The 14,754-nt window shown below is 34.6% G+C and overlaps 1 protein-coding gene across 1 annotated transcript; it reads left to right on the top strand.

Moving 5' to 3' along the window:
- Positions 1-520: 520 nt before the first annotated feature.
- LOC136033188 (heterogeneous nuclear ribonucleoprotein A1, A2/B1 homolog) lies at positions 521-9,534 on the top strand. The gene is made up of 5 exons (XM_065713893.1): positions 521-672; positions 1,830-2,034; positions 3,168-3,403; positions 6,388-6,478; positions 9,234-9,534. The coding sequence occupies exons 1-5, from the start codon at positions 592-594 to the stop codon at positions 9,446-9,448; spliced, it is 828 nt and encodes a 275-aa protein (XP_065569965.1). The 5' UTR covers positions 521-591; the 3' UTR covers positions 9,449-9,534.
- The last annotated feature ends 5,220 nt before the right edge of the window (positions 9,535-14,754 follow it).

Genomic DNA, 14,754 nt, shown 5'->3' with positions numbered 1-14,754 from the left:
ATATCGTGTCTCAAAGCTCTTATTTTAAATCCCGACCGGATCCGGTGGTATTGGGGGGGGGGGTTGAGGGGGAAACCTAAAATCTTTGAAAACGCTTAGAGTGGAGGCATTGGGATGAAACTTGGTGGGTAGAATAAGTAAATATCGTAGATACGTGATTGACGTAACCGGAATGGATCCACTCTCTTTGGGGGAGTTAGGGGGGTCCAGTGCTTTGACAAGTTTGGTGCTTCTGGACTGGCTAGGATGATGAAAATTGGTAGGTGTGTCAGAGATCTGGAAAAACTGACTTGATAAAGTCGTTTTCCCCGATTCGACCATCTGGGCGGCTGAAGAGAGAGGAAAAATTGGACAAAATGAGGTATTTTTAATTCACGATTGGGTGATTGGATGTAAATGAGTTTTTAATATTTAAAATGACCTTGTGTTTCAGGGCTCTTATTTTAAATCCCGACCGCCATTAAGCCTCTGATTTGCGTTTTAAATCAATATATTGATTCTTAGAATTTTGCTAGAGCTCCTTTTAAATGGGCTTTTTTTGTGGTTTTTAGCTCTGGTGGCTTTGGATTTGTAACATATTCAAAAGCTGCAATGGTTGATGCTGCACAAGATGATAGACCGCATAAAATTGACGGCAGAGAAGTCGAAGCTAAAAGAATTGATCCTAGAAAGGTATGTCCATAACAACATGCTTTGTTAAACATTATGAAGTTAAACATTATGAAGGACACATAAAACTCAAATCCTTAAAATAATCCCTTCCTTAGTCATCAGCGTCAATCATTCAATTTGAAGAGCCACTTGCAGGCACATTTCCAACAATGTGAAACTCACTTTTAACATTAAGGTTCAGTTTTTTTTTAAGTGTGTTGTAGTTTCAACAATAAAATTCAGCTGATAGAAATTATTGCCTGTGACTTTTAGAGTGATGCAACCCTTCCCTCTACTGAACAAATAAAAAGTTTATTCTTCTATTTGCTTATCAGTAGAACCAACCACATTATTTCGTTAGTCTTTGACTGACACATGGTTCTTCATTTTTCTTTCTTTTAATTTATTCTTTTTGTACAAATGAATAGTTTTTCAAACATAAGTATTCGAGTTTTCGTGACCAACTGCCAACCGGTGTCTATGGTATTCTCCCTCGCTCTCCCAGGTTGAGAAACGATGTTATATACAAACATATATACAACTCAAAAATGCTCAGATAACTGAGAAATCACATATTTAGCTTTCACTGATTCAAAAATTTCAAATTCAATACCTTTTAGTTATTAGGAACTATTTTGATTAGGACCAAAATTAGGACTATTTTGGGTTGTCAAGTACAGTTTTATCAAAATTTATATTCTTGTATTTCGATCGTGCGGTTGACATTAAACATTATCTCTGAAATGAAAGATTAATATATCTTCCTTTTTTTCCTCACTTCATTGGACTATCTGTCTTGGCTTTTTCTACAATTACCCATGACTTGATGCCCACTACTATTCCATTTTAATTCGAACTCCTTTTTATACAATCCTAATAAGAGGGGAATTAATGCCAGGTTTGCTTCTCACTCAATTGGACTATCTGCCTTGGCTTTTTCTACAATTTGCCATGACTTGATGCCCACAACTATTCCATTTTATTTATTTTTTGCTTTTTTTTTAATTTTAAAAAGTCCTGTAAGATGAAGGTTGAGAATAACCCTAATCTGAGAATTTTATATTTACTCTTTCAGTTATAATTGATTTATTTGTCCTTCATCATTTTAAAAATGCTTCCTAAATTTTTATGACATGAACAATTTTGTTGGGTTGTAATGTCTTCTCTTTCTTGTTTAGCTCATTGACAAACCTGAAGCAGGTGACACTGTGAAAAAAGTATTCATTGGTGGACTGAATAAGGACGTCGAAGACAAGGACCTTCGAGATTATTTTGAAAAATATGGCACAATCACTGATGCTGCTGTTGGTAAAACTGATATTAGTGGAATTTATTGTGGTTTTGTGGAATTCGACGACTATGATCCAGTGGACAAAATTATTCGTAAGTTCTGTTGCTTCACCTTTATTTTTGTTGTCCAGAATTGGGCCAAAAGTGTAGCCCAATGTATCCCAATATGGCTACAAAAATGTAGCCATAAAACTGATATTTAAATGAAAAAAGAAGCAATGAACATGCCAGACTTATTCAGAGACGAGGATATTTTTGGAGAAAAGTCAATAAGCTAAACTAAAAGAAGATGAGTGATGAGCTCACTTTTGCAATTCAAATTGTTGTTCTTCCATTTTTGTTTTTGATTAATAAATTTAGTTCTCATTTTATTCTAGAATAAAATATTACTATAGAATTGAATTTTACTCTAGAATGCTTGAATTTGGTGGGTCTTACGTTCATTCTTTGTCTGAGAGGACGCGGGTTCGAATCCCAGTGTACCCAATTATTCAGTTTGGGACGGGGGTCAGTGGCGTGACTCTAAGCTTAGCCAGAGTCGACCCAGCTCTAAATGGGTACCTGGAGAAATCTGGGTAAGGTAAACAGGAAGGGTGTGCGAAAGCAAAAGGTGTGCGACGGCCCCCCAATCCCCCATGGCACTTCCTGGCTGAAGGGCCAAGAAACGGAGATCAGCACCGCCGGTAGGGACTGTAAAGTCTAATGCCGTATCCTTTTTTTTACCTTACGTTCATTCTACCCTTGAATAGACTTAGTGACATTTACCTCGTAAAAAAGTTTTTTGATTGGTATTAATCCATATTTCTAGTGAATGTTGTTATGTTCCTGTAAATTTTGGAGTTGACCGAGATCATTTATTCAAAACCTAAAAAAAAAAGAAATGCGGACTTCGTCTGGCTCGTATAGTAATGCTTTTGTTTTATTTAAGACTAAAATAAGACGTATTAAAAATATTATTTTGGCAAGAAGGGTGTCCAGATACTTAATCCTTTCTTTATCCTTTGCTTATATCACTAAGATTGGTTGTCAAGCTTCGACAATATTATCTATTATAAACTGTAAAGCTAATCAAGGTAATTAATGCACTTCAGAATTGAAAAAGAAATGATATGTTCCCTTATTAATGCGATAATAAATTTGTACTTTGATGGGGGTGTAGCCTATCTTTACATACCAGAGAAATGGATAAAAAGCTTTTTGTCCTATTTATTTTTGTATCTTTATAGTCGAAGGTAATCACTACTTGAAGAACAGAGAAGTTAATGTCTTTACCAAGCGAGAAAAGGCCGATCAGAAACAAAAGCAAGAGCGTTCTACCACTGGTGGTCGTGGTGATTGGGACGGCCCAAGGGCAAATGAGAAGCCAGGATGGAATCAAGGTAGTGCTGGAGGTTGCGGCTATGACCAGGGTTCTGCTGGCAGCTCGGGTGTTGGATACGGCAGAGGAGCACCTGCCCCAGAGGTAATAGTCTTTCTTTTTCCTTTCTTCAAAGCATAAAAGGGGTACCTCACGTAATCTATTCAATTTTAGTGATAAGTTTGTTTGCTAAGTCATTTAAAAATTAAATTAAATGAAATTTGTTTTTTGGAAGGATAATGTGTCTCAGAACTCTTCTTTTAAATCCTGACTGGATCCGGTGACATTGGGGGGAGCTGGGAGGGGGGCTAAAATCTTGGAAAACGCTTAGAATGGAGGGATCGGGATGAAATTTGGTGGTAAAAATAATCATTAGTCCTAGATAAGTGATTGATATAAACGGAACGGATCTGCTCTCTTTAGGAGAGTTGTGGGAGGAGAGTCAATTCAGAAAAATAAAAAAAAATAAGGTATTTTTAACTTACGAAGGAGCGATCGGATCTTAATGAAATTTGTTAGTTAGAAGGAAATCGTGTCTCATAGCTCTTATTTTAAATCCCGACTGGATTCGGTGGAGGGAAAGTTTGGGGGGGGGGACCCAAAATCTTGGGAAACGCTTAGAATGGAGGGATCGAGATGAAACTTGTTTTCATATTTTAATTAATGTCCATTTCATCTTTGTAGTTAGTTTTCTTTTAGCCTTTGTATTTCCTATTTAATGACTGTTTTCATCTTGTGTTTGATCAGTTTTGTTATTTTGCTGTTTCTTATATTTTTCCCTTTCATTTTGGCGTTTCATACTGTGTTTAAATAAATTATCATGAAAAGAGAAATCACCAATGCTACAGCACAAAAAAAAAAAAAAAAAAAAAAAAAGAGAGACAGAAGGAGAAAAGGAAGACTGTTTTCCTAAATTAGTGATTAATATAGACCAGCACTTGAATGAGGGCTTAACCCTACTCATCCATACAATCACATAGGTCAAACAGCATAGCCACACACAATTAACCATAAAGAATAATCCATGGACAGGCAGTCATGTCGTCAATAAGTATAAGTCGTCATTTACCAAACAATAGAAAAAATAATATAGACAAATAATTCAGAGGCAACACCCAACATAAGGGCTCATCAGGAGAATACACTGGCCTATATAGGGTTTCGCCACTCTAAATTCTCTACCCAGCACAGTGTTGTGGCTACCACAGAATGTCCATGGCATCCCCGCGTCAGGTATCACCCCCAAAATACATGCCTATGAAAAAAAAACAGCAAATGTAAAACAACCAAGTAAAACCAAAAACAGGCTTATCCTGTTAATATATCCCTCCCTTTAGCAACAATAGGTAAACTAAATATTATAAATTTTACCAAATCACAAATATTAACACATTGCAAAAAACCTGAATGAACTAAACAATTATAGAATTCATCTTTACCATGTGGCTAATTTTTTAGAAAATCCGCTCAATTAGAAACACAATTCAAAATAAATGGCGCTGTGACAACATTTCTCGAACCTCCGAAATTAGTTAAAAATTTCTTTAAGTATTTCTAGATAATTCTTTTGATATTTATTTAAAAGTTCGTTATAATGAAAACTAAATTTTTTAAATTGCCAAGTTAATTTATTTGCAGAAAAACCTCTTGATATCAATTTTTGGCTTAGGATTTTACATCTATTTTTAAAATCAATATAATTACTACAAATCCTTGCATAACGAAGTAACTGTGAGAAAAACGCTGAATATGTGATATTTGAGTGTATATTAATTTCAGGGAATGGGAAACTAATCACTTCAAAATCAAAATCATCCGTTTTATTATACATTTTAAAACTTAATTTATTATTATCACAAATATTAATATTTAAATCTAAGAAATGATCTTCATGACCAGCGCCATGACTAGGCTCAAGAATAAGCTCTGATGGATATATATTTTTAGAAATTTCAATGAAATCCTCACAATTTAAGACCAAAATATCATCTAAATATCTTTTATTATTTGACAAAGCATGTTTTAAATTAATTGGATTATTCTTATCCATCATATATTTATATTCTAGTTGACTTAAAAACAAGTCAGCTATAAATGGGCTGGCATTCCCCCCCATGGGAATTCCCAAAATTTGCTTGTACAAATCACCCCCAAATCTTATATAAGTATTGTATAAAACAAATTCCAATAACTCAAAAATCATATCCAAGCTGTAACATCTCAAGTTAACTGTAGTATTAAAGCAGTTTGTCCATATAGCTTTTATATTATAAATGTCTATTTTTAAGAACCTTTTACTAGATAAGAGGAAAGATTTCTTTATAACAGTTTTTAAATTATCAAACACTAAATTAAGTGATAAATTAGTATACATTGTCGCAAAATCGAAAGACTCAATTCTTTTAGCTGAAACCATTGTTAAAGAATCTATCACCTGCAGTGAATTATTAACACTCCAATATGGATTAAAATTCGAAAATTTTTTAATACCAGAACAATAGGTTTTAAGTTTATTTACAATTTCCTTTAAAATTAAAGAAAGGTCAGTAGCAGCAATGAGGATTGGACATTTAGCTGCTCCAGCAGTAAACCGTGGTTTAGGGGGATTCTTATGAAATTTTACAGTCCAATATAGGAAAGGGAACTTTTTATCATTGTCATTTATTTTAATATTACAATTTTTAAAAAGTATTTCTTCAGTCTTTTCAACTAAATTCTCATCCTCTATATTTACCTTTTTGTAAACATTAGCTGTATTTTTAATTTTTGAAGGAATAATTCTATTCAGCAACCTTTCTATCAGGAGTAGAGGACTCTAAACAACGCCTGTAAAATATTTAAATTTATCAGGTATGGTTTACACTTTTAAAATATTTTCACATTTTTTTTTGGGGGGGGGAATTGATCTTTGAACACGTTTTAGGCATTTGCTTTATACAATTTGTCTTTTTGTGCTACCAATTTTTGGGCACAGATAGTTACTTTTGCACAATTTATTTCTGTTTTCTTATCTTTTTTGCTAGAACAAATGTATTTTAAGCTTACCTTGAGCCTTATAATTTTTATTATATTTGTACTTTCAATTTTAGACGACGGAAATGGTAGAACTCGGAGAAGGTGCGAACCACGAAGTATCAATTATGGTGGAGGAAGCACTGGACAAAGCAGCTACTTCGGAGGGTAATTTTTTTTATCTTATTATTATTATTATTTCGTCGTGGCCAGCGTTCTTAGGAAAAACACTTAAAGTGGAGGGATCGGGATGAAACCTGGTGGAAAAAATTATCACGAGTCCTAGATACATGATTGACATAACCGGAACGGATCCGCTCTCTTTTGGGGTAGTTGGGGGATGGGTTAATTCTGAAAAATTAGAAAATATGAGGTATTTTTAACTTACGAACGGGTTATCAGATCTCAATGAAATTTGATATTTAGACGGATATCGTGTCTCAAAGCTCTTATTTTAAATCCTGACTGGATCTGGTGACGTTGGGGGAAGTTTGGGATGGGGGAACCTAAAATCATGGAAAACGCTTAGATTGGAGGGATCGGGATGAAACTTGGTGGGAAAAATAAGCAGAAGTCTTAGATACGTGATTTACATAATTGGAACGGATCCGATCTAGTTGGAGGGGGAAACCGGAATTCTTGAAAAACGTGAAAATTGGGGTATTTTTATCTTACGAATAGATGATCGGATCTTAATGAAATTTGATTTTTAGAAATAATTCATGTCTCAGAGCTCTTATTTCAAATCCCGACCAGATCGTTTGACATTGGGGGGAGTTGGAGGGGGAAATCTTGGAAAAACACTTGGAGTGTAGGAATCGGGATGAAGCTTGGTGGATAGAATAAACAAATGTCCTTGATACGTGATTGACAGAATCGTACTGAATTCGCTCTCTTTGGGGGAGTTGGGCGGAGGGATTCAGTAATTTGGCGAGTTTGGTGCTTCTGGACGTGCTAGGACGATGAAAATTGATAGGCGTGTCAGGGAGCTGCACAATTTGACTTGATAAAGTCGTTTTCCCAGATTCGACCATCTGGGGGGCTAAAGGGAGAGGAAAAATTCGAAAAAATTAGGTAGTTATAACTTACGAGTGGGTGATTGAATCTTAATGAATTTTGATGTTTAGAAGGACATCGTGACTCAGAGCTCTTATTTTAAATCCTGACCGGTATTAAGCCTCTTATTTTCCTTTTTAAATCAATCTATTTTTATTTATTTATTTTCTTTATTTCCCTCAAAAAATGAGGAGTACGCTACAATATAATATAAAGAAAAAACAACTGATAACACTTACAATCAAAACCTATCAAATATTGATCGAACACTTAAAAAAAAAAAAAAAAAAAAAAAAAAAAAAAAAAAAAAAAAAAAAAAAAAAAAAAAAATTGCTAAATAGATTAGCCTATAAATCATGAAGAGCCAGAACTGTTACTAAAAAACGGAAATAAATTGTGGCCTAAAAGGCTAATTTTCGCCCTGTCTTCAAATGTTTTATATTTTTTGTTTATACAGACTACAGGATCCTTCACATTAAGCTTTAAAACAATCTCAGTGTTACTAAAAGAAAGGGGGAAACCAAGTAAAAATTTACAGAATTTAAAATAAGCAACTTTAATGGGTGAAAGATCAGATGGTCTGAAATTTCGGAAGAGGAGGGACGGGAACAATACGTGAGGCAGAGCAACAGCGCTATACATACGACCAAGGACGTCCCGACGGTAAAGACCCCGAAAACGAATTAAAAGACCAAATGCCTTGCATTGAACATGCTGAAGCAGGACTGGTTTGAAATCTCTTTTCGAAGCAGCATAAGGTAATCCCAAATAATTGACTATTGGCGACGACTGAAAAATAACACCATTGCTGCAATCGAGAGTCGCCCTGACATTATCCTCTAAACAATTTACAACAAAAAATTGACATTTCTCAAAACTGATAGAAAGGCCCAAACCTTTTAAACAATTAATTAAAATATTAAAATTAGAAACAAGACTAGACTTGGACCGGCTTAGAAGGATAATGTCATCAGCATATGCAATGTAAGACAGATTTCGAGACAATGAAACAAATGAGCAGGAAATGAGCACAAATGAACAAGAATTGAATATATAAGGAGAAATAATTCCTCCTTGTCTAATTCCTCTACCCACTTGAATTAATTTGGACTGAGATGAAGACGAACTTGGACAGATACGGATCTTTAAACCAGAATACCAAGAGCGAAGGACTCGTATGGCAGCTAGGGGCAATCCAGCATGGATTAAAGTGAGCAGAGCGGATGCATGGGAAATGTTATCAAAGGCCCCTTTGATATCAATCAAGAGGGCGTATTGATTCATAGATCTTTGTTAGAGCTCATACCATATGATATCTTGGCTCTTAGCTCTTCTTGCCTCGTCACAAGTGCCATATGAGCTCATAGCTCTTGTTGATAATAGATGTCTCTATTTTGCAATGTTTTTTTGTACATTGCCAAAGCACACGCACACAAAAGTAGTACTTCAAGTAAAAGTACTTCAAGTAAGTGACAGCACTGGTGGTAATTTTCTTAGTTGCGGATGAATTTTACAAATTGATGCAAAAAAGTCATTAATTTCACTAGGTAACAGGGGTTTACCATTGACATCTCATTTCAACTCTGGTTACTTTTTTGCCGATAATGTTCTGAACTTATTGACTTATCATGGAACTTCCTTGGGCTGGATTTCTATATTTGCTTATTATTTTAGACCCATACTGCTTACGTGAACATCTTACTTTATATACAATTAAATTTCTTACTCTTTTGAAATCTTTTACGGGTCCAGTTAAATGTAATTTGTTTTTCACTTTTATCAGATTCCGAATCTCTTGAGTAATCCATGGTTTATCATTAGATTTCTGTACCAGAAAGCTGTTTTATTGTGTTTTTCTTACTTTTAGAAACAGTTCCTGGTGCACAAAGGAACTGGTGGACTAACATTACCGAAGTGGCGACTGCACTCAAGCCGCAGAACTGCTGCCCCTGCTGCCCAATTCAGCCCAATTCTCATCCTTGGCCAACTCGAAGTGTTGCCATTATAGTATTAATTACAGTTGTCCTTGTTTTCCTCATCTATTTTACTGGTTTTTTTTCTGGCTATTCTCCTTTTAAATAATTTTTGTTTCTTTTTTTTTTTAATTTTTCGTTTTTTCAAAGAGCCATAATAAAATTGCCTGCCACAATAAAATTATTTTAAATTTTCATCGACTTATTAAGCTATTTTAGGCGAAATTTGTTTAGTTTTCTCTGTAGCAACTTTAGTTACGAACATACTAATGAATTTGGCAAATCGTATCTAATTCTTTACAAAAATAGCGTCGAAGACCACACTGCCTTTCCATAACAAACAAAGACAGAGTAGAAACAATAGGGGGCAGATTTCCTGGCATTATTTAAAAATCGATCAGAAATTCATTTTTAAAAACGAGGTTTCTTCAACTTAGACTAAGGAGCAATATTAAAATTTAAAACGCACAGAAATGGTTACGTTTCCAAAGGGGATTGACCCCTCCTCAACACCTCACTAAAGCTTACGCTAAAGTTTAAATTTTGTCCTAATTTTACGAACGACTCCTGAAACACAAGGATCGTTTTATTAGAACAATAGAAAGCTTTTTTAAAAGATTATTAAATTTCTAGGCACTTTTGCACACATCCTGTGCCTGCTTTATCGCATCTTTTGCGAAAAATTTTGATGCAATCTTGATAACTGTATCTTTTTCTTTTTTAATGTTCCGCTGCAGAAAATTGAAAACTGGAAACATGTATAAAACCACCATTCTTCTGGGGTTTCCTTACGAAAGAAGTGAGGGAAGCGTTGAAGGCTGACTACCTTGTTCCCGCAATTTAAGGGGCAAGCCTGGCGAGTACCACGGCTCTTGCCACCAAAAATCTCACCCCCCCCTTTCTGCTTACTTTTTTCTCACCACCTCTATTGCAGCGTGATTGCCTATAAATATCGGATTTCGTAATTACATTCTTACTGCTTGATGGCCAAATGAAGCGTCTTCATTTATATATAACTCATTAAGATGTTCATGTAATTCATTTAGATATTCATTAGATATCTAATTCATTTAGATATAGATATGGGGAAAATGTCATTGTTGGGCCAGATGCGGATAATCAAAAAGCACAATCTTTGGCAAAATGTATCTATCCATAATATAGGGTCTATTAAGATGAATATCTTAATATTTTTTGCATTACAGAAGATGTCTTTTTATAAGTTGGCAGCATTACATACATACGAAATATTCACTTAACTAGTTACTATTTGCAAGAAGTACCTGTTTTAAATATCTCTTGCTTTTTTATGATGGAAAAGTAGTGTGGTCTTTGTTGTTATTAATACGTTAATAATACGACCAGACATACGACCAAAACATTAAAAAAAATTCATTTTTTTATTTGCATGCGAAATCTTTTTATCGTCGAAGATATAGACAGCCATAGGGTACACAGTGGATCGATTATGTATTTGGCAAGACAGGCATGGGGTTTAATTTTTGCTGCCGCAAGGTTGAAAGTGGCTTGTTACTTGTCAATGTAAAATAGACCCAGCAACTGAAACGTCAATTTCAACGTACTTTCTGTTATTAATGGGTGTGGAGGATCTTTATCCTTTAAGTTGCGGGCACGACAATCCACTGTGCCAGAGTACCATGTGGCATCATAAGTCTTAAAGATCCCAGTTTTGAAAACATGTTCTTTATTTTCAATTCAAGCATGTAATAAAAAACAATAACCCTGAGGCCAAATAAGGAATGAAAACAGAAAAAAACAAGAAATAAATATCAAATAGATAAATTAGTCACTATTGAGTGGCTGTGGTGGTGTAAGTAGCGTCTAAAACGTATGAAGGGTGTCTCTTACAGATTTGTCCAACGGAACCTGAAGCAAACTCAGTCAATTCCACAACGAATGGATATAAAGCTATAAGTTGATGCCACGTCTGAAGGTGTACTGAAATAAGAGAAGTAATGTTATTGAAAAAAAACCTACTAGAAACAATTTGATTTGTGCGCGGAGGAGGAGACACAATAGAATTCTAGATTCTATTGGTTTGTTAACAGTTTTTACTTTAAAGCGATTTTGAATGAGGGAGGGGCTACTCCCCTCCCTCATTCGTAAATCTTCAAAAGTTTATTCTTCCATTTGCCCTTTACTGACAGCCGAATACATTTTAATAATTTTTATTTGTTAATTATAACAAAAAAAAGAATTGTGGAGTAAAATCTTGAGTGGCTGGGATTTAAAAGAATCAATATAATTATCTATTAAAAGTTTAGTTTATTTTCGTTAGTTTTTCTATAGGATCTTGATTATTATAGTGATTTGGTTCTATTGAAAAAGTAAAGCTTCCTATTTTAAGCCTAATAGTCTAAATTTTTTTGCAAACAATCAAACATGCGATACAATTTATTTACAAAATGACAGTTAAGCTCCTAATCTTCGAGCTCAAAAGATTAAATGGTAGGTTTTGTATTTTTTTACAATAATATAATAATATTTACAATAATAAGTTGGCACTTACACGCTTATTTTTTCTAGACTATAGCTAGCTTTTGTTCTACGTTCTGACCTAGCTATAATTATTTTAGAGTCAATAAATAATAATTGTAAAAGAAAGAAATCTTCCAAGCTTCAAAATTTTTCAAGCTCGATCCAAATAGACTCTTACCTTCAAAAGCAATGAAAATTTTAATACATAAAAATCGAACTTTTTGGGTGCTTTAACGATCAAAAACTAAATAAAGTCAATTTTTTTTACAAATGAAACTAGGCTAAGAAGAATTTTCTAAGCGGAATAAATTTTCAACAGGTGAATTTTTCAACATTTTCAACAGGTAAATGGCAAAATTCCTGGGATCATCAGCGGCATGGAACGTGTTATTTTTGCCGACTATCTACCCGGCTTCTTGTCTGGCATTTGTGTATTTCTTTATGCATCCTTTGATGAGAAATCAAGAGTTGGTAATACCAATGTCCCCCTCCTACGTGTTCTTAGACGAAAAACCACTCACAATCAAAGTCACAACTACAATATAAAGCACCTTCAATATATTCTAGTAAAAAATTCCTATTTGGAACTCTGTCAGTTAACAGCAAGAAGTAAATTAGGCGGTCCTTCAGCAGTAACAAAAGGTTTGGCTGTGATTACATTTCATTTTTCACCCATTGATCAACGAGATGGCTAATAGAAAGTAAACACTTTTTGTCCAAATATTGATTATATTAGGACTCGTATTATTAATACGGTACACGGTATTATTAATATTGATATAATATTGCTATATTGCTACTCTTAGACCTGGACAGTTGAGTCACGGAATGAGTTATTACAAAGGTCGTTCGTCAGTGTCGGGTTAAGATCTTGGCAATTGGTTTGCTAAATTGTTTCGCTCTCCATTGCGCCTGTCTAAAAAATATAATCCTCTGGTTGCTGTGGATTTTTAGCTCTCTATACTACACGATCGGGGTACTGGGAAGGATTTTAAATGGTGTTACACAAAATCTCAGGTCCAGCAAACGATCCCTCGGCGACAGATTGAAATCATGGCAAAGTGGAAAAGGCTTAAAAAATCAAGAAACACCTCATCTCTCATCAGTCATCTCTCAGAAACGAAAAATTTGTAAGATTAAAAAAGATTTCTTTTCCCAGACAGATATGGCATATTTACCACACGAAGAATCCCCTCCCTCACTCACTTCATCATTGAATATTTTCAATGCACAAAATGTTGATGTCAGTTTAAAACATGGGTAGTTTGAACGGTTTTACCCGCAAGAACCGCTTTCTGACAACGTTCATTTTCAAATTTTTTCTAGTGAAGACTATTTCATAGATCTAACTTCCACATTTATAGATTTGCATGGGACAGTAAAAAAAATCTAACAATGAAACCCAAGTGCTATCGAGAGGTTCTCCTATGAAAATTATGTACTACACAATTTGGTTAGACAAAGCAGTGTCTACATAAACGGAACTTTGGTGAGTACTAGCAGCAATTTTTTATACTATGCGAGAGTGTCTGGTTTCGACGCAATGTCACGACGATAGCTATGTGTTGCTTTTGAAAAATATTTGCGCAACTGGTGTCTATATAGGCTGTGATATCTACAAACGCCTGTGTACATACGAGCAATTCATTCTCTTCACTCGGCGTGTCAGCCGAGTGAATTCTGTGACGTCAGCCCATTAGAAAGGTCACGTAAGCCATTATAGGTTAACTAAACATTGATCTCATTGTCAGCAGTTTTTTTGCAGTCATTTTGATTGTTATAGTGATTTTATAATTATTTTTCGTCGATGTTTTGAAAACTGAAGCACACTGGTCAACAAAGACAATTGGTTTCGCTCATTTCATATAAAACATCATTTTTGCACAATTCTAACAAGGGGGGCTAATGCCAGAATTGTCTCTCACTCAATTGGACTATATGTCTTGGCTTGTTCTATAATGAGCCAAGACTTGATGCCCACAACTATTCCATTTTAATTAAAATTCCGTTGATTTTTGAATCTATCTCGTTGAGCCCGGGGTAGTCCTGATTTTAGAATTTTGTTTTATATTTGCTGGATGGCATTTTCTCTTGTCTCTGTCAATATTTACAGCAATAAATGGATCCAGTGACATAGTCTGTTTTACAAAGCTCGAAGTTTGGTATCGTAAACCTGAAGCCTAAGTCGCTTTCTAAGTATTCATGTTTTGTAGCCACCGAGGGACTTTTACAACTCTACATTCTTCAGTATGAATATAGGAACACATCACTATGATTATCATAAAGTGCTGGCTTGTTTTCAAGCGCGCATTTTTAGTCTTAAATAATTTCGATTTATCTAGGTACCAGGATTTTTTTGTCTTTTGTTTCTATGTGCAATTGGAAATAATTTCATGGTTTTAGAAAAGTTTTTTTTTGCTCTTTTTAGTCTTTGATAAAAATATAGTAATTATTTTTGCGCTTCATACTTACAAAACCTCTTATAAAATTTAAACAAGGTGCAAAATGCCTTCTTTTATGTTAAAATGTTGGCAGTAGGCGAGGAGAATCAGAGATACAACGGAATTACTTTGGTCCTACAATTATGAAGATTTAGAATCTTTGTATGATTCCAGTTCAGAAAAGATGTAACATGCCTATGTTTTGGCTAATGTTTGATGTTGGGGCCGGGAAAGCTGGAAACTCTCCACGGAAAACAAAACCTATACGAAATTTTAGTTAAATCCAAAGATGGAAAGAGGGTGATTGATTGCAAGATTTGACCCTCATTAACGAAGTTAATTAAAAACATTTGAAAATCATTTGATAGTTGCCAGTATTTAGCAAAACGAGAAAACATGAATTTCGCTGAATGTTCTGTTGCTTTCGGAGAAATTCATTTTGGAGTGATAACGTTACAAATTGAAAAAAAACGTG

Source organism: Artemia franciscana, chromosome 11 (genome assembly GCF_032884065.1).
Source record: "Artemia franciscana chromosome 11, ASM3288406v1, whole genome shotgun sequence".
NCBI lineage: Eukaryota > Metazoa > Arthropoda > Branchiopoda > Anostraca > Artemiidae > Artemia > Artemia franciscana.
Note: the sequence above shows the minus strand (reverse complement) of the source record. Positions and strands in the feature narration are given on the sequence as shown.

What these genes read in the sequence shown, in the direction of transcription:
- LOC136033188 (XM_065713893.1), top strand. Translation starts at nt 592, where the DNA reads ATGGTTGATGCTGCACAAGATGATAGACCGCATAAAATTGACGGCAGA. An exon ending in AAAGAATTGATCCTAGAAAG is followed by an intron (nt 673 to 1,829) that starts GTATGTCCATAA and finishes TTTCTTGTTTAG; the next exon opens with CTCATTGACAAACCTGAAGC. An exon ending in TCCAGTGGACAAAATTATTC is followed by an intron (nt 2,035 to 3,167) that starts GTAAGTTCTGTT and finishes GTATCTTTATAG; the next exon opens with TCGAAGGTAATCACTACTTG.